Raw genomic sequence first — 18586 nt, forward strand, 5'->3', positions numbered from 1 at the left:
TTCTAGCATAGTTCGGAACCTATAATGAAACACTGTAATTTACCAGTCAACGTGCACGATGTTTAGCATATAATTAGCGTGCACCACTGGCAACAAAGAATCATCGGCCAAAATTTGTTTGTGCGAATGCGCCTACGCATATGTTGCATCTCCAAAGGCCATTTAGATTCTAGAAGGTTGGGGAAATCTGTTTCGGTGGAAAAATACCTGAAAGTTACTTTCATTATATGAGTCAACCTTTTCCATAATTCGCGATTTTTTATCATCCGTTAAGGTATTCAAAGTCGGCGGTGTTTATTCACCTGGGGATTTAGTTCACTTAAACAAATAGCCATAGTTAAGGGTTTTCAATAAAACAGGGGCGTATACATTATACATAGACATTCTACACTATGAAGTGGCAAGTCTGAAAATGCCGTAGATTTCGAGAAATCAATCTCATTGTGCGAATAGCCAGCGGCCGTTTGGACGAATGCGTCACGTGCAGGACACGAACCAGAGGAAGTCATGTCCTGATTGGTTAGAATGCCAGCCAATCCGGATCGAGTAACTTTAACTCGACTCTTCTTGCCTCCTAACAGACATTCCGGTACCACCCTGAGGAACACTCGGTGGCTACCCTATAAATACAGTAGTAATAAGTTTCCTTTGTCTCCATAAAGGGCTGTGTAGATCTACCGTGCTTTTTGCTATACCGTAGAGGGCGAAGCAGGAAGTCAAGGGGCAGGTACAGAGTTGCACTACCGTTCAGCAAGACACAACAGCCAGTCATGCTTATAGTCTGACCATAACATTATTATCATACCCGATGGTATGCCCCCCACAAGTTTGAAATAAACATAATAATAATAATTATTATTATTAAGCTCGATTACTTCCGAGTGGTGGATACTCGTCGACCGGGACGTTGGACAAATCCAAGATATCGAGGGTTTGGGGCGTTCTTGGGAATAGCGCGAGAGAAACTCCAGAAATAATGAGGTGTCCTCAAAAGTTAAAACAACTCCCACCGCTGTAGTACGAATTTCGGATCAGTGATAAATGCGCCTGCCGACAGAGATTATCTGAACGACATTGAAATTTTGACGAATAAACTGGCTCCATAACAGCGAGTCTGACGAAAGGCTTTGATTTTTTGGTGGAAAATCAGATTCAGAAGTGTAGCTACGAGGGTACCAAGCCACAGGTTACATTTTTCATGAACCAGCAACAACCTGAAGCGCAAAAACTGAGTCAAACATGGTCATGTGACATATTATCGATGCTTTCAGTCGAAGGTTTTCCCACGACAGATAGGCTGAGAATCACAATCTTTCAATGTATCTTTTCTTGCCAGGAGAAGCGGGATATTCCATGTAAATTATCTCATGGACTGATCAGCCGTACAGGGGCATCGAGCGTTAATCACCAACAGCTCAGGTCATCCATGGCGTTAGGAATTTTGAGGAGGAAAAGTATCAGGCTAAACTAGAAACGTGTACGTTAGCAGCTTATTTTTTGTAGGCCCTGCCGTCCCCCTCTCCGGTGTTTTGAACACTCTTCCAGCCATTCCCTAAAGTCTACTGGTAATTATATATAACAGATTGCTGCGGACAGCCAAAATATATGCAGATCGAAGGACAACAACCGCAACGGATACAGGGCACTTTTCAGAAACTCTGGGCTCATCTTTTTGGTGAATATTACCTTAGAAACACGTGAATTCAAACTAAGCAGTAAAATAGTCGTTTAGCCGGGTCAGTGCGTGTTGTCCTAAACTGGGCAGTGTGGATGCTTTCAGAAGAAATCATTGTTAGCTAACTGTGGTTCATCAATGAAGATATTGTCAGGTCAGCGACAGATCAAAGAGAGAGGCACTTAGACCCAAAGGAAATAACTAGAAACATCCGCTAGTTTACGGCCGCAGAGGGGACTGCGCATATGGCGAAGCAGTTGTGATGGTGATCTATCGCGAAGTTCGGCTGTGGTGAATAAATCGCGTAGCATCTTGTTTTCGGATCTTCTTGTCCTACTGATGACAGCCGCTCGAAGGACGTCAGAGGGATTTGCTTGGTGGCATCTTCCAACAGATCCACTTCTTTTGCTAAATCACAAAGAATATCCTGGACGACATGGGAAAGGCGGGATTGCTTGGGAAGTGATACGTCGGGTAGTAAACACAGCCTCCACCTGGCGATACCATGCCCTGGGATCGGAGGGATTATAGTCTGGTAATCCTATGGTAATTGAATTCTCGACTAAATCCGATGAATCGAAATGTGCCTACATAATGATCGGGCAAAAAAATTACGACGACTTGAGAATAAAAACATTTAAAGGTATTTAAAAAGACTCGGGCTCACCGAAAATTGTGGTGGTCTGGCTACCCAATAAGTTAATCTACCAGTGGTGTGTGGCAAAGAAATAAAAATAACGCTAGATTGGGTACACAATAATAGAGTTCAGATGGAACAAACTCACTAAGAATTGGTCTCTTTCAAATAGTGCGTCGTTGGCCTAGGTCAAGGAGCAAACAATAATCCAATCATGGTAGCCAAGGGTCTTCTTCTTAACAGTTCCCACATATAATAGACTCCGAAGATAGCATGAAGCGTTTTGATACCAGAGTTAGTACATGAGACTGTGAATCACCGCTGTAAACGTGGGCGAAATCAGAAGAGCGAGTCGGAGGACGTGACCACGTTTGAATTGCGTGAAATTGTACAAGTGCGCGTTTTTTGTAGTTCTTCATATTCAAACAAAAAGCGTCCATGCAATTGACAAAATACGTAATGTTATAACGGAAGCAAAGTTAAGGTACAAAACACTACACAGGCTCAGCAGTTAGCTGTCACCCAACCAATACTTAGGGGTCATCCGTAAGACAATGCACTTACGTTCATGCATTAGCTGGCGGAGCTACCGAATTCGCTACTGAATCCCCTATCTTTCTTACGCGATGGCACAGCAATTTCGAATTGACACACATCTTGAAACGTTTCAAAGTTTACTGTAGATCATGCTTGCTACGAAGTGTATTACCATATCATTTTTGGTGATTCTCTGCTTGCCTATGTTGGCGAACACTTCTTTCCGTTCAGGTCTAAGCGTTATGAACCCACTACAACTGAACTGGAAACTGTGGGAGGCTGAAGATCAATTTCGCGCCACAACTCGGAGCGTACCGCAGTTGAAGGACGCGGTTCGGTAGTGGTAATTCGAATGGTATTTGTTTAAAAATTTGTTATGCTGTTCTGGTACCCCACCTCACTCAAACTGACTTTCGTTTTTTTCGTTGGCGTCGCTTGAGGTTCTGGTGTTGCTCTTCCTGGATATTTTCGAAAATCTGCCTGTGTCTTTTCTAGTATAGCTACTGGACGCGTATTTATTTCAAACGGATTTTCATGAACGGTTTTTCGGTTTAATGGGTGATTCAAATGCTTTGAATTCTCCATACAGCCGACTTTACAGCATCCTAAAAGCTGGTCTTTCCAACACAAATGGAAGTGCTAATAAAGAAGATATTTTGGAACCCGAACCTTTGAGAAAGAGACCGAAGGAAGAGTCAGAATCTGTGGATGATCAACACTGGCGCTGTTGGCAATGTCCATATGTCGCTGGTAGTGAACATGATCTGGCAGAGCATATAAGAGACTGTAAACCTGCGAGTAACGCTGCAGTACTCCCTGGTTGTCCTTACTGTGAGCTGGATGGCTGCCAGTCAAGTACTTCCCCGTTTGAACCAGAGGCGTTCACTCTTCACATGGAAGGGGCTCACCAGGATGTCTCATGTCTGTTTTGTTGCTACTGCCTGGCTTATACGGGATCTCCGCGGTTGGAGGATTTGATCAAGCACATCGCGTCGGAGCACAAGATGCACTGGTGCCCATCACCAGGTAAGCACAAGCGTTGCTGTACAGAGCTCGAGCCTTTTTCTCACTCTCCTCTGTGGTCAAATTGCATGCATACGGAGATAAACGGGTAGAGACGATCAGCCCAAGGGTCTGTGGATTTAGCGATTACGTCCGACAACTGGAGGAGAAATGTACCGTGCAGAAATACTTCGATAGTCCGATCTGTACCATGTTGGAGCACACCTAACTTTTCTAGCATCTGTTCATATCCTTTTGCTGGTGCATCATATGACAGTCGTAAAGTTAGCGCAAGTCCACCGCAAAAACTACCTCTGATTTCTCTACTGTAAACTGGCTTTCAACCCATTGCGCTAGCAGTAGTTTACTCCTCGCGCTGTCGTTGTACTAAGTCTTGGCTTCGCTGTATCCAGTTTGGGTTCACATTGTTAACCGTCAGTCACGAAGTTTAGCGAGGTTTTAAGTTGATTAATCCATGAAGTCGTTGACTAAGCCGACCGATTTATTCGTCGACGTACCGTCTCTTAGATTATCTGTGGTTACCCATTTTAATGCTTTTTCAACACATTTACTACACTGTCATAACCAATTCATCCTAAATAATCGCCTGGGATGTCGTGTCATTTGACAAGCCATAATACTTTGTTTCAATGTCTTGCTCGGCTGCTCTGAAATTGAATCAGTAATTGTTCTTCTTGGCTTTCTGACTAGCGTCTATGGCTTACTTGAGGCGCACCCAACTCCCACATCGCGTAGTCACTTGTCTGGGATGCGGTTGGTGTGCCTTTGTTCTGCGTGCAAACAATTCCGCCCAGCCTCCTGTTTCGTTGGAATTACACCTTCAGCACTGCCCTTCTACCGGTGGTCGAGTACATCTGGAGAATATAACACATGAAATGTCTGCTTCGGTGGCCACCCAAAAACAACTTGTCTCAGAAGCGGAAAAAATTGACAGATTGTTTTCCGAGACGTATCCCCTCGTGCGTACCGCTCCCGCTGGAACAGCTAAGAGCCCCGTTAAGGAAACTCATCTTCACTACAGGACAAAGTTCGTAGGCCGAAAACAGGTACGTCATATGTTATTAAATTCGTTTCTTCCCGTGATTCAGAGCTCGCGTTAGCTCAGTGGTTATAGCGTGAACTTACTGACCGGAAATTTCGAAGTTCGAACCCGATCCTTGCATCTCGACTGCTTTTGTCTAGTGTTGGATAACCTAGCAGTTTCTTAGCTCCTAATTTGTTTCGGGCAGCTAGAAACCGAAAGGGCGTTACGGCTGGATGATTATTAATTTTATCGGTATTCCGCTGATTCTGCACCAGAACATCAATAAAAACTCGACGTCTAATGGTGGTCCTGTTTAACCGTATGTTGCTGCGGGTGCAGACGAGGGGCTTTTCTCACGTCCCATATTTTCCAGGAGAACCCAAACACCTTCAAACGCGAAGTCCTTTTTAGGGAAGTTTTCATCATGCGTCCAACAATAACCGGTGAATCTATCCTGGGGCTACCAAACATGGTTAAGCGCAAAAACATCAAGCATTAACTTGGTGATTCTCCAAATAAGCAGGCATGGCGTGTTTCCAATGACTTGATTGATTAGTTTGCACGCTGTGTTGTCTTTGCCAGTCTTTTACCGCCGTATTCATTCCGATTCAGCATGATATAGTGGTATAAAAAGATAAAATAATAAGGTAATCATTCAGCTGTGGCATCCTTTCGGTACTTAGCTGCCACGCCACCCGAAGTAAGCACGAGGGCTGGGATACTGCCAGGTTGCTAAGCTTAGACAGGGAACTCGAGATGCAAAGGTCGGATTCGAACCACGGACCTTCCAGGTAGTAACCTCGCGCTGCAACCACTGAGCCATCTCGCCCCTGGTGGGTGGTATAACCAACCCATATCAATATTCCTGGCTTAGTTTCATGCAAGTTATTAATGGCAATCATCATCATCAAAGACAGCAACATCAGTGTTGGCACTGATGCTTCACTGCCGTAATTAATTAATGGCAATGTTTTGGGTGCAGTTGCTTACGCCTTCCACTTTTTGAGGAAGAGTTCCCCCATATTATTATTCTGCATCGTTTATTGTTTATGGCCGATTAACGAGCTGTGTCAAGGCCTAATCTGAGTCAGCTTTTGAGAAATGTATGGTGCTTGCCTACAACATTTCGTTTCATGTTGTGCTGACACGTATTAATTTTGAATGGTAGTCTTTTCCGGAGTAACATGCAAAAGTAGTTACGTAGATGTTTCAAAGTGTAGTTCTCTCACAGCTTACTACCAAACTCAAAGTCCTGGAAACATCTTGCTAAGTCTGGTCGATTCCCTTACATACTTAACGGTGACACGGGGCGAGATGGCTTAGCGGTTAGGGCGCGAATTTACTAACCAGAAGGTCCGTGAGTTGAACCCGACCTCTACCTATCGACTTCCCCTATCTAGCCTTGGGGAACCCGGCAGTATCCCAGCTCTCGTGCTTCTTTCGGNATGGCAACTTGGCACCGAGTGTTGCGTCTGAGCGATTATTTATTTAACAATGGTATTTTGTTACCTTCTAGAGCCATACTGCAAGTCAGTAGGTAGTTGGAGGAGACCTTCAGAAGCAGCACATTTAACTCATGAATACTGAATTTTTGTCGTTAGCTGCTACAAAATTCTCGTCAGTGAAAGGGTCCGGAGGACAGTGGGTAACTGCTGACAGACGTTCACTTTCAGTTTGAGACAACGAAGGGTTGAACCATGAAAGTGAGTCTCAAAAGTTATGCACTGCAGTTCGTAATCGACGCAGGACTTAATTCGGTGATTCAATGTAAACCCACCCCAGATATATCAGTTTCAGAGTCCACTACAGCATCATGAACACTAACACCGCAGAACACCGGTGCTTCAACGCCATGTCAGTTTGAATGAAATCTTGTAACGGAGGGACGAAAAACTGAGGCAGGGAGTGCCCCTATGGTTAGCCTGTCATAAACATCCAGGAAGCCAAAATGTGCAAAACTCAGTCAGACAACCTAGACAGAAACAACAGTATGGGAACCGCTGATATCTGTTAACCACCATATCGTTCGCTATTTCCAGCCAAGCATGTGAACCTCATGCTGGGAGAAAACCATCGACGGTACCAAAAATCTTCGTAACATTCACTACTGTCGTTTTAACTTCTGTCCGTTTCTGAGTTTCCGCTACTCCGACTTAGGCAGGGGAAACTACTGTTCTCCCCAGCATAATACATGGAAAAGGCACGTCAGCTTCAGCAAAGTGCTATCTAAAAAATAAAATTCAGTTGTAACACCCTTCCAGTGTCCAGCTGCCATGCCACCCGAAGGGAGCACGAAGGCTGGGATACTGCCAGATTGCCCAAGCCTAGACAGGGAGAGTCGAACCTCGGACCTTCCGATCGGTAAATTCGCGCTCTAATCGCTTGAGCTATCTACGTCAGAAATGATCCTTGTCTTCATTGCACTGTGGGATGCGCTGATCCCAACCGATCCCAATAATCCTCATGAGAAATCAGTGATCAGATACATCCACCTGGAGTGGCCAAGCATCGCAGCCGTATAGCAGCAAACAACACGTCTATTGAGACCCACTGATCTTCCTTTTTGATACCGCAAGCGGTGCAAGTCGGTAACCGTGATTCCCGCTTTTGGGGCTCGTGCGTTGACATTGTCTGTCACACTGCCTTCAGAGGTTATGCAACTTCCAAGGTATGTATAGCGTTCCATACACAGAGGCATGCTCAAAGGATGTACGTCTCGCAGCCTAACTTCGCACTTTGTGGGTGCCAAACACTTGCGGAAGGACCGTATGACCTTGGCCGGCTTTTCTCATTATGCTTATGCCTCCCATTTCATCAGAAGAGAGAGGTCGGATTCGGCTGCTTATTTCAGGTCAATAAGGTTCTCCGTCCTTGAGATTCAGGGATAAACTGCCTTGTCACCATGTGTCTCAAAGTAGCAAACGCGACTCGCTCGTTCGTGCATTTCACTCATCTGTCACACTACAATTAGAACTAATACAACTTCCAAGGTAAGCAAAATGCTCCACAACTTCCGATGTCTCTTCTTGGGTTGTGAGTTGTGTGTTCAGTGACTACATGTCCAGGAGTATGGTCTCACATCTTGTGGATGCAAAGCACATCCTGATCAGTTCACCTTAGGATACCTAAGCCTTTTCTTCTCTGCGAAGACGAGAGGATGTTGTCTGCATATTCCAGACGACGACGTTTTCGTCAACAGCTACTTGGACACCGGGGTTTGGAAGGCCTTCCAGCATTCATCCCATAATCTCGTTCGTCACAAAGTTACATGGGAATGCAGAGGGTTGGGATCCTTGTCGGACACCATCTTGTGTGTGGAAGTTTTTGGAGGGCTCCGCGCATACTCACACAAGTCAGCAAGTATGAGAAAACAAAGAACTTATATCGACAAACTCACAGGATATTTCTTCCTTAGCAACCGTGCTAGGAACAGACCGGTCAGTTAAGTCGAATGTGCCTTGAAAATCCAGGAATACAAAAATTGTGGGTTGTTTATACGTTCAAACGCCCGACGAGTACGACGATTTGGTCAACGCAACCCCCCCCCACGATATCGAAATCTCGTCTGCTGCTATCGGGTCATTGCTTCACGGCGCATCGTAATGCGATGAGGGACATGTGACGCAGAGTCGTCGCGACTGGGATTAAGCCGGCCCCCTGTGATTATCTTATTAACTACGGGCCCCTTTTTGAAAGCAGGCGATATTAGCCATTCTTTCCAGTTGCCTGCGGCCGTCTTCGGTTCCCAGATAGGCAAATAGATCAGACCGGTACTGACCGAGGACTTCGCCTCCATCTTTGAGCACTGCAGGTGGTAGATCACGCGAACCAAGAGCTCGGTGGCGCTTGAGAAGATATATCCAGTCCTAAACCTCCAAGACCGTAGGTTCACTGTCCAGTACCAGGATCCAACTGATTGGCAGCAGGTGGTCATGATAATTTCTGCTTATAGTGCTCGGCCAAGCGGTCGATGCGTTCTTCGTTATTGAACATGTTCGTGTCACTTTGATCCTTGATAGTTTCACCAACCAACGGTTTCTGGGGGCAGGTCTCAAAGATCGGTCGAAGTAACTTAGGGCAGTCCCGGGATTTTTTTACTTCTTGGATTTACTTGACCTTCGGTGTCCATCAGGCTTCCCAGTCAACGCGCGCGCTCACTCTCACTTAACGTCTAATAATTCGTTGAATTATGTTGAGGATCTGCGGGAACATCCTGAGATCCTAACATTGCCACTGTTCTTTCCGATGTCCGTTGTTTGATGGAACCTAGCGGTGCAGTACCACAAACGGAACCTTCTGCATTGTACAATGATTTTACAAGTTTGATCCAGTACCAACTGACATCCGACGGTTGTGGGAGAGTCCAGAAGACGATTCTCGGAATTTCATTCCAATTCGGGATCTCCCGGCCCTTGAATTGTTGCGCTAGTTCACCTTTTACGCGGCCTTGGAAGGCGAAGAGAACAGCGAGTCCGTTGGAGTGCGTAGTCAGAGTTCACACAATTATTCCAAACTGAACAGCAGTCAGTTATTGATCCGCACCATCAGTGATCACTTTTGGTCCGTGGCTAGCACGCTGTTGGTGTACACTGCATGGCCAGACGACTTCGGTTATTTCGGAAGTCAGTAGTGTACAAATGGTGTCTGCGCTAAGTCTATTCACTGGAACACTTAACTCACCCGGAACCACAGTGACATCTGAGCCAGATCGTCGTAACGGGCATCCCACTCATCACAAGAGTTGTTTCTGACGGTGTCGTAGCTTCAGTCGTTTCGGTCGTAAGCAGACACGACAACCGCACAGCGTCCCGCTTTCCGGTTGTAAGGCATCTGCGCGGAAGTTGCCAGAGAAGCCGCGGATGGGTATCTATTAACGGGTATCCAGGCCAGTGAGGATCATTGCACCAGAGTTACGCAGCAGTAAGCGAGTGGAGAGTGATGAGACAGTTCGCTCTTCCAACACTCACATCTTTACCTCGTTTTCCTGATACACAGCACACGTCAATGTGAGGTGAGACTAGTGTGAGAGGAAGCGCAGCTGGTTGCCTTGCTTGCTTCAGACTGCGAACAACAAAAGCAGTCAGATCTCCTGGGTGTTGGATCTTGTAGATTGATTTTGACAGCTTAAGGCTGTCGGAACTGGCTGACTCGCAACTGTTGCGACCAGAACCAATACAGGTGGTCCAACAAGTGTATTCTCAGTGGAGAGGGTTATGGTTGAAAAAGTATTTACTCTCGCCCATCCGTCCTGATGTGTACAGCCAGGAAGTCCGGGCTGATAACACCATTCGACGACCGATTCCCCATGAAAATATTTTTGACTGTGGGATTCTAGTTTGTCAATCATCAAATCAATCAATTCTAGTTTGTACGCCCCTTGGGATACTGCCAAGGTGTCTAAACACGGATAGAAGAACGATTAAGGTCACTATCCATGGCCATTGGCTCAAAAGCCTAACTGGAAGACAATAGTCCTTGACAGAATATGCGAGTGCATTATTTTTTAAAGGTCATTGTCACAAGTTCCAACTCCCAAGTTATAGGACCAGAAGACTATTGGTCACACCTCTAAGCATTGACCAACCTTGTATGAGAAGTCATCTGAGTGTCGCGCGGATACCCCGTAGTCCAACTGTCTAGGCATGGGCAACTTGGCAGTACCGTAGCTTTGGTGCTTCCTCCCTGTGGTATGACATCTATGCACTGAAAGGGTGTTTTCGCTGTGCGGTTGTTTTTTTATTTATTAGTATAGCTTAATGGGTCACGGAGGCATACAAGCAGCCCTACCACGGTAGGGTCTAGCTTCTTCCTCAAGGATCCTAGTTTGTGCTATTTTCCAACCAAAATCCGCTTCGGTAAACAGAACACGAGGACAATCAATCAACTAACATATGAAAAGCATGATGTATCCAGCGCGGCTGGTGCAGATGAATCAGCTCGCCAACTGGGTGGAGGGCTGGGAATCAATACTGCAATTACAGAGCTACAAACAGACGGGCTGTATTGACACCAGCACTAATTGGCATTGGGGCTGAAAACTTAAATAGACAGGCCTTAAACGACGTGCGTAGATGTTGCTCCCCGGTTTTCCTGATCGAAGAAGGGTTTGTTTAAGATACCCCACCTTCAACTCCACAAGTCAGTGGGAGGTGAAGGGACTTTCTCCTGCCCGTACTCTCTGACTCAACAATCCGACCCGCAGAATAACGTGTCAGGTTTTTCCTCGGAAGACCCTGCTCAGAGCCAAAGACTCGGTACTCTGACCCATCTGGTTATTAGAGACTTTCCTAATTCGATGGCGCAGGAAGTAAGGTATAGTTGTCCGACTCTCAGTGATGCTGCGTAGAGCAGTTGCCCTCTGAACAACACCTAACTCCTGTTTAAAGAGTATGTTGACTGTTTGGAATAATGTGCCAGCCGCCACGGTCAACCGTTGGGAGGTTGCAGCTTGAGGTTTCTAGGACTCACCCGTCCTCAGGTAGGTCTCACCCATCCTCCCAGTCGGGGTGGGCGGCGGGGGGGGGCGAGCAATATTGCTACATCTATGAATATGAACTGTTCTTCTGGGGGAAGCATGTTTACTGCCTTTACATTGTTGTCCCACAGTAAGGTACATCTTTACGTTCAGACCAGAATTACTGTTATATTTGACCCGACTTCTACAATCTCTTCTAATAAAGTCTTCGGGCGGTGTCGGTACGGACAGTCTAGTAAATTACAGTTTTCGGTGTTCTAATGCAATTCTGGTTTGGGAACTCATACCAATCAGGCTGCTCGATTAACAGAGGATTCTAGCAAGATTTTATTCCGTTGAATTGAGCGTTATATTAATTATATTCCCGGCAAGTCGCAGCTGGCTTTTACAGTTGCAAATTAATGAACAAACAATCTGAATGGATAAATGCAAGGTTCATAGTGAGGCAGATAGCGAAGTGAGTAATAGCCAGGTGACAAAAGGTGCTTGTTTTTGGTTGGTCGGTCATTGATCAGTTCAGTCAGATTGAGTCAGTCAATCAGTCGCTTCTGCGCACACACAGTTGGATTCAGTAGCCCCTCAGTGTTCGAATCGAAAACATTCATTATCAGCTGCCAAACTTTCGTGGTATATTCATCCAGTTGCACGTACTCCGCAAACTGTATCGGCCGCAAAACCAGACGCTTTTTACAATATCAGAGCCTTATACGAAATCTTTCCGAATGGAAGTTAAAAAGCTAGACGGTACCTCAACCTTAAACCATCTAGTGGATACCGGTCACCAGGTCAGCCCAATGCAATCATTTATCGGTTTCTAAACAGTCATGGACACGACCGGATTGATGAACATCAAGCCGTTGAATTTGCTGTAATCCGTATTCTCAGTATTCCACTGAAATTATCTGTGCTGCGTGACAGCTGCTCACGCGGATATCGTATATTTTAGTAGCAGAGTCATCGAAGTTATCCCACTCTGGTTTTTACATTCATACTGTTCATCAGATAAGCAGTTAGGTATTTCTTGTCGAACGGGTACTTTTGAGCCATTTACCAAGGCTACTGGTGCTTTGGTCAATTTGGTACCTGGAACAATTTTTTCCGCCCAACTCATCTGGTGAGTTCACATTAAAACCCCTAAAATACGTTACGCCTGTGCTCCGTAAACTTTTAAGCGATTGTGCGACGTGAAGAGTGCATTCAGCATTTTCAAAATATTCTCATATCTGTTATACATCCTGGTTGCAGGAAACAACTTTTCAAGCATGTATACTTCCAAGTAAACCATCGAGCCAGATTTCAACTCCTAGCAAATCAAAAGGAAATAAACAACGGCCGAATTCCCTTGATACGACTCCGCCGCAACCTTTGAATGGGCACACGACCAATAAAGGTCCTTCGTTTGACGTTCCTTTAACGCTTCCTCCGTTACCCTCCGTGTTAGCCAAATCTGGAGCCAAATCGTCGGCGCCGACACTTTTATACGTTTGTCCTTTGTGTGGTGATAATGCGCTGGCTAGTCTTCGTGAACGCGATGAGCACTTGCAATCTTCTCACAATGGTGAATTGGTATTCCCCTGTCAGGTCTGTTCCCCTCTGAATATTGAATTTTCCGGGTCTTTTGCAGCTGTCGGTGCTATCTTCCTGTATTTCTACTGTCTTTTAACGCCCGGGACTCTCGAGAGGCAAGCTACAGTTGCCCGGATCTCTTGCGTTTAATATTGCTTCTTGTCGACAGTGATTCATTTTTCCTCCCTACCTAGGCTCGCTCGGTTTGGTTGCTTCTCTCGCGGAAACACGTCGCACTTTTATACAGCCAACTTTGTTAGCCACTGAGCTTTCACTTGTAAGCTGACCAAATGACCTCGGCAGTATCGAAACACGCCGGGACCACAGTTTCGCAGGCTATACAACGTAAACATGCTCTAGCCACACGACAGATGCTCTGGCTTTGTCCAGAGAAAACGTCTTCAGCGGATCACAAAGTTGTGCCTGAAATAACTGCCAAGCCATCGGACACCAAATCTACTGCAGTCTTTTAGTTCACCTTAGCCACAGTGATTACAGTAATTCACAGTGCGCTGATATTCCCAATGGATATAACCTCGAGGAATAGGACAGATCTAAAGCGTTTCCCACTGAACTGGAGGCTTTTGTCCTGTTATGGTTAACCCTGCAGTATATCAGTGCTTCTCGGTTTTACGAAAGTAGTACACGAGAAGCTGATCACAGCTAGATGGTTTTGGAGAAGATGGAAAGGTAGTGATTTCCGTTTATAGAGGGTATGTATACGAGCAGTCAAAATTGTTTCTTATTGGAGATTTTGTCTAATAGGCGCAGTTGCACGTTCAATGAAATACATATGCCCAAGCTATCGCCTTCAACGCACGGCTTCTCCTGATCTCTGATGGGAGTTTTACTGCCGCCCCTGCATTCATTCACAGGCGATTTCAGCTATTGTCCTGAGTGTGTATCTATCCGTTTCTGTTACCTACGTCGGCGAGCGAAGCTGTGACATCCAAACCTTCCTTTGTTGGCGTGCAGCGGAAGTTGGTGGTGATTAACCAAAACCTAGTGATTGACGTTGATTGCTGTTCCTACGTTGGGTTGGTCGACTACATCATTACTTCATGCCTTCTGGAGGCTCTTGTGTGTCTTTTGTAAGTCAACGTGGCAGGTATATGCTGATTCACCTGCGGGGTAGCTTGGCTACTCAGTGAATACCCTAAATGTTGCAAGGCTTCAGGCCTAAGCTGGCCTAAGACAAAGTGGACGGATTTTAGGTGTATTGAAATACACTCATTTGCACCTCCGTTTGGTTTTGACCTGAAACTCACCTGGAACCCAGGTGAATCTCGTTTGTTTTTAAAGCAAGTGAATGTGCTGCACCAGGCCGCTTCATGGGTGTATTTCGCTAATTTCATGCAATTTGGGTTCACGTAGAGCATAAGTTTGCACCTACCTGATGAATCCCGGGAAGGGCGAAATCCGTCGTGGGCTGTCGAAGTTTTCAGCCACCTTATGAATAGTGTATTACGTCTATACAATGTATCGCGACATCTCGAATATCGTGCCAAATGAAACGTAAGGTGGCCCGATGCGGCATATTCAGTTGCTTAAAAACGTCAAACAATAGTGTATTAGTCTATACAATGTATCGCGACATCTCGAATATCGTGCCAAATGAAACGTAAGGTGGCCCGATGCGGCATATTCAGTTGCTTAAAAACGTCAAACAAGAGATTCTTCTGGGTTGCATGTGAGTTTCCCGTCAAAACCAGAATGGTATGTAAATGAGTGTATTTTGAATTACTAATAATAGTAATTACAGTAATAATAATGATCTGGTCGCTAAGCCATGTGTTTTTGTGTGATCAGCAATGTCGCACGGTTTTCAGGCAACCTTGCTGTCTCGCTATTAGCCCGGCTAAGCTTGGCAAATTTCGAGGTACGGATATCCTAACGTGCTGCAGGGAACGTATCACAAGCCATGCCACTGGTATCACGTCTGTCTGACCAGTTAAGGAACAAAGTTGTTCTGTTGGACTCTGATTACTGATCATTTTCGCACTTTTGTGGTCAAAATAGATCGTGGTTTGCATTCGACCACTCAATCTTCTCAGGGAGTTTCGAAACACAGTAGTTAGTTGCTACATGACTAGTAACTGAGTGCATGAACGAATTAGTTCTGCACCCTGTCGGTAGCGCACGTGCAACACACGAGCAGGAAGTGAGCAGATGACACGGGCGAATAAGATGCACTCAGAGATGTAGTCCGACACAGTCCCTGAGAGACCTCCAACGAACAGTTACTTCTCATGTAAGGACAATATCGGAACGGCGAAACCTCAGGATTCTCATCGCCGGAAGCCACGCCTCGAATGTGGCCAAAGTTCACTAAATCACTTTTGTGTGAGCTAATTCGCTGAGAAACCTCCTATCCTTTTTTATCGAGATTAGGGCCCTTGCACCCACACGGCCTAGATTTTCATACATACGGTATAGATACATAGCATTAAACAGCCCAATAGTCAAAAACTGGTACTTTTTACATGGGTGGGTACGGGTTGCAATCCTGTCGGAGTGGATGATATTTCCGACCTTGTGCAATCAATTCGTCGTTCCGCTTTTCTAGCAGACCTTCAAATAAGTGTACAATTTCCGCTTCTGTAGTTTGGGCCTCATTGAGTGTGCGGACCTCTGATCAAGGCTTTTATAGTGGACGCGAATATGTGTGTTACAGTTTCTTTGTTAGTTTTGTGCCGAAAGTGACTCAGTCCAAATCTAGTCGATGATGATCCTGGCGAGTTGTGGTATGATAACCCCATCCTGCCATTCAGGACAGGTTTGCAGTAGAATGACAAAAACGTTCGAGCTCACCATTCGGTTATCGAAGTGGACACTGCATAGCTCTAATCGACCACATGAATGGCATTCAGTGGCATTTGTTTGCATAACAGAAAAGGAGTCCTTCCTCATTAATGTGAGGAAATCCCACCACCCACTGCAACATCGGTTCTAACACCCACGACGGTCTGCATTTCATGCAGTCGGCGCGTGCTTTTAGTGTTAGCCAATCACTTATCGACAAACTACTCATTGCTCATCCCCCCACAAGCAAGTTAAACCATGAGCACGCCGAACCCTCTTAAGGAACGACACCTCCTTTTTCCAGAAGCAACCAGCGGAGACATTCCTCCTCGCTGAGTGTAAACGCACCAGGAACGCTTACTTTCGCGTTTCGCTTCTCAATACAACATGATAGACCTCGGAAGTCATCCTCATGTCCATTTCAGATTTGTGGTTTGGCCTACCCACTCTATATTGCTCTACGACGACACGCAGCTTTAAAACATGACTCCAACTACGATTTGGTTCGCTATGGACCACCAGAACTAGTTGAAACGGAACCGATCGAATGCCCGGAATGTCATCTGGTGGCCTTTACTGACCGGAACGTACTGAAACTTCACCTTTACGAAATGCACAAAATACTCCCGGACCGGGCAAAGTCTTTAATTCGAACAAGTTTGAGGAAGGCACAGACCGCTGCCCTAGGTAAATCCCTTTTCATATGATCTCGTTTCATGATCGTTAGCTTCACTATGGGATGGTTCAGAGACCATCGTTATTAGAAATTATCAGTGTCAGACTTTTGGAAGAAACCTGGAGCCTGTTCGCTGTCATGTAATCCCATGATGTGGATTTCATTTTCAGCAGCGCAGTATCTTTCTTAAATGGGTTATTCTAAGCAATGTGAAACCTGTCGCTTGATTGAAAACAGGTTTCACCTGAAGTCATAGCCTGGGTATCTTTCTCTCCCAAAATACACCCGTCTCTGTGACTTTAATGATTGCAGTCCAATCACAATCTGTCGTGGGCTCCCAGGTTGCTAGTCTCTAGACGCCATTCCTGTGTAGCACTATCATGAAGGATCGCAAACTCTACACCAGCTTTGTTGAGTTTGACGTAACCATATTTCCAGTGTCCGTGGGTTGACGCCGCCGCATAGTATTCGCAGTTGCAACACCCAGCTGATCTGTTGCTTTTTTATGATATCCCAATGCATAACGGTCTCGTAAGCCACCTATTAAGGATAGGTAGCCTTTCAAGCAACTTTATAAACAATGTAATTGATAGTGTGCCTATCTTTGCAACTGTTATGAGCGGCCATGTTAAGTGGATGTTGTCTTTCGGTGACTTTCCTACACCGTTTCCTTCTGGGCGCCTTTAGATTAAACTACCGGTGATTTTTCGCTCACTGCACTTCCATTCTGTGCTGCTTTGTTTCTCATGCGAGTGAACATGTTTTATTATTTCACAACAGCGCGTGATGGTGGAGCTGGCCGTCGGGGTGGCCGAGGTGGAAAGCGTGACCCGAAGGGATCTGCGAGGGACAGAACCATGGCTAATCGTGGAGAGAAGCCGAATTCCAAATCGGTCTCTCTCAGTCGGTTGGAACGGTTATTGGGTGATGTTTCTGGTGACCCAGCTCCCTCTACTTGTCGCCTTTGTAGGACACCTTTAGATAACGCCAAGGAATTCCGTCTACACATGGAGCTCGTAAGTGCCTGACACCTTTGTTGAACTCCGTCTTTTTGATTCGGATGCATTTCACCGTCTCGCGTTTCTTTTCTAGGATCACGTTGATGTGGAAGAGGAATGTGAGCAATTGGGCTGTCAGGCTTGTGGGCGAATTTTCTTCGGATCTGGAGGCCGGATTGACTTGATAGGTCACCTGCGTGTTTTACATCAAGATACTGATCAATCTTCTGCTCTGTCTTGTCCTCAGGCGGAGCAAAAATCAATGGAAAAAGTTACAGAAGATGGTAAAACAGTGCACGTGAAACCATGTGAAGCATTATTTTCCTCCCCAAGACTACGGCACATTCATTCGAACACATGTGCCACGAAAAATCCCGGATTCGCCTGCCCTCTGTCAATCGAACTGCCGGATGCAGAAAACATGGACGTTGCAGACTTGTCAGAGCAAATACGGGCTGCTATCATGGAAACGGAATGCGCTGCTGACAGAGAAGGCCTGATGATCTTGGCATATTGTTGTCCGAATTGCTCACGACTGTTTGCAGGTCATGAGGCACCAACCAGGTAAATGTCTCATTTAGACTTGATTTACTTTATGAGCCTTCGTACGCTGTCTTCTTGCCGCAGACTGCCTTTTTTGTGCGTATTCAATAGTTGTACTGTGTGGCTGGCCCAAGGTTATCTGATGACACTACGGTTTAGTGAGGGATATTTCAGCTTTCGAGTGGGTTACTTTACATCAGTTATCATGTCCGGTGATTACTGGTGGCGGACCAGCAATTGCCATATTTATCGCATCATGCACCTGCCGGGCGATTTCTATAGGTAATTGCCAATGCCCGGCACTGTGGGTGCCGCCGAGACAAGATGATCGTCGTTAGGTCTGAAGGCAGTCAAACGGGTGCTCACTCGCCGTTAACAGCAACACAATGACCGATATTCGTCTGGATTGAACACTTATTTTTCAAGCTTGCTTCCACTTTTCGGAGTGCGTGTCCGAACCCATGTACTCTGCATTCCTAGGTTGTGCAACCAGTTTTGATGCACGGTGTTTTCAGACTGCTCTCTTGGAGACTTGATCGACGCATCTTGTTTTGCACCAGCGACCAAACCTCCAGCTCCAGTTCTATTGTAAGTGCTCACTTCCGCTCACATGAAAGGCATATGCATGCT

At 45.8% G+C, this 18586-nt stretch overlaps 2 protein-coding genes across 2 annotated transcripts in view; one reads left to right on the forward strand and one right to left on the reverse strand.

The window, feature by feature from the left end:
• The window catches only part of T265_12050 (hypothetical protein), a gene marked incomplete at both ends in the record, with an annotated part of 10653 nt that extends 3059 nt beyond the window's left edge, over positions 1-7594 (reverse strand). The window contains one exon of the mRNA XM_009178966.1: positions 7389-7594. Coding sequence (XP_009177230.1) covers positions 7389-7594 — 206 coding nt within the window. The remainder of the gene's footprint in view (positions 1-7388) is intronic.
• Positions 3231-18586, forward strand: part of T265_12049 (hypothetical protein) — a gene marked incomplete at both ends in the record, with an annotated part of 17379 nt that continues 2023 nt past the window's right edge. The window contains 6 exons of the mRNA XM_009178967.1: positions 3231-3875; positions 4563-4918; positions 12617-12952; positions 16165-16426; positions 17196-17431; positions 17508-17977. Of these exons, the coding sequence (XP_009177231.1) occupies positions 3404-3875; positions 4563-4918; positions 12617-12952; positions 16165-16426; positions 17196-17431; positions 17508-17977 (2132 nt within the window). The remainder of the gene's footprint in view (positions 3876-4562; positions 4919-12616; positions 12953-16164; positions 16427-17195; positions 17432-17507; positions 17978-18586) is intronic.

Source organism: Opisthorchis viverrini (genome assembly GCF_000715545.1).
Source record: "Opisthorchis viverrini unplaced genomic scaffold scaffold2696, whole genome shotgun sequence".
NCBI classification, from domain to species: Eukaryota; Metazoa; Platyhelminthes; class Trematoda; order Opisthorchiida; family Opisthorchiidae; genus Opisthorchis; species Opisthorchis viverrini.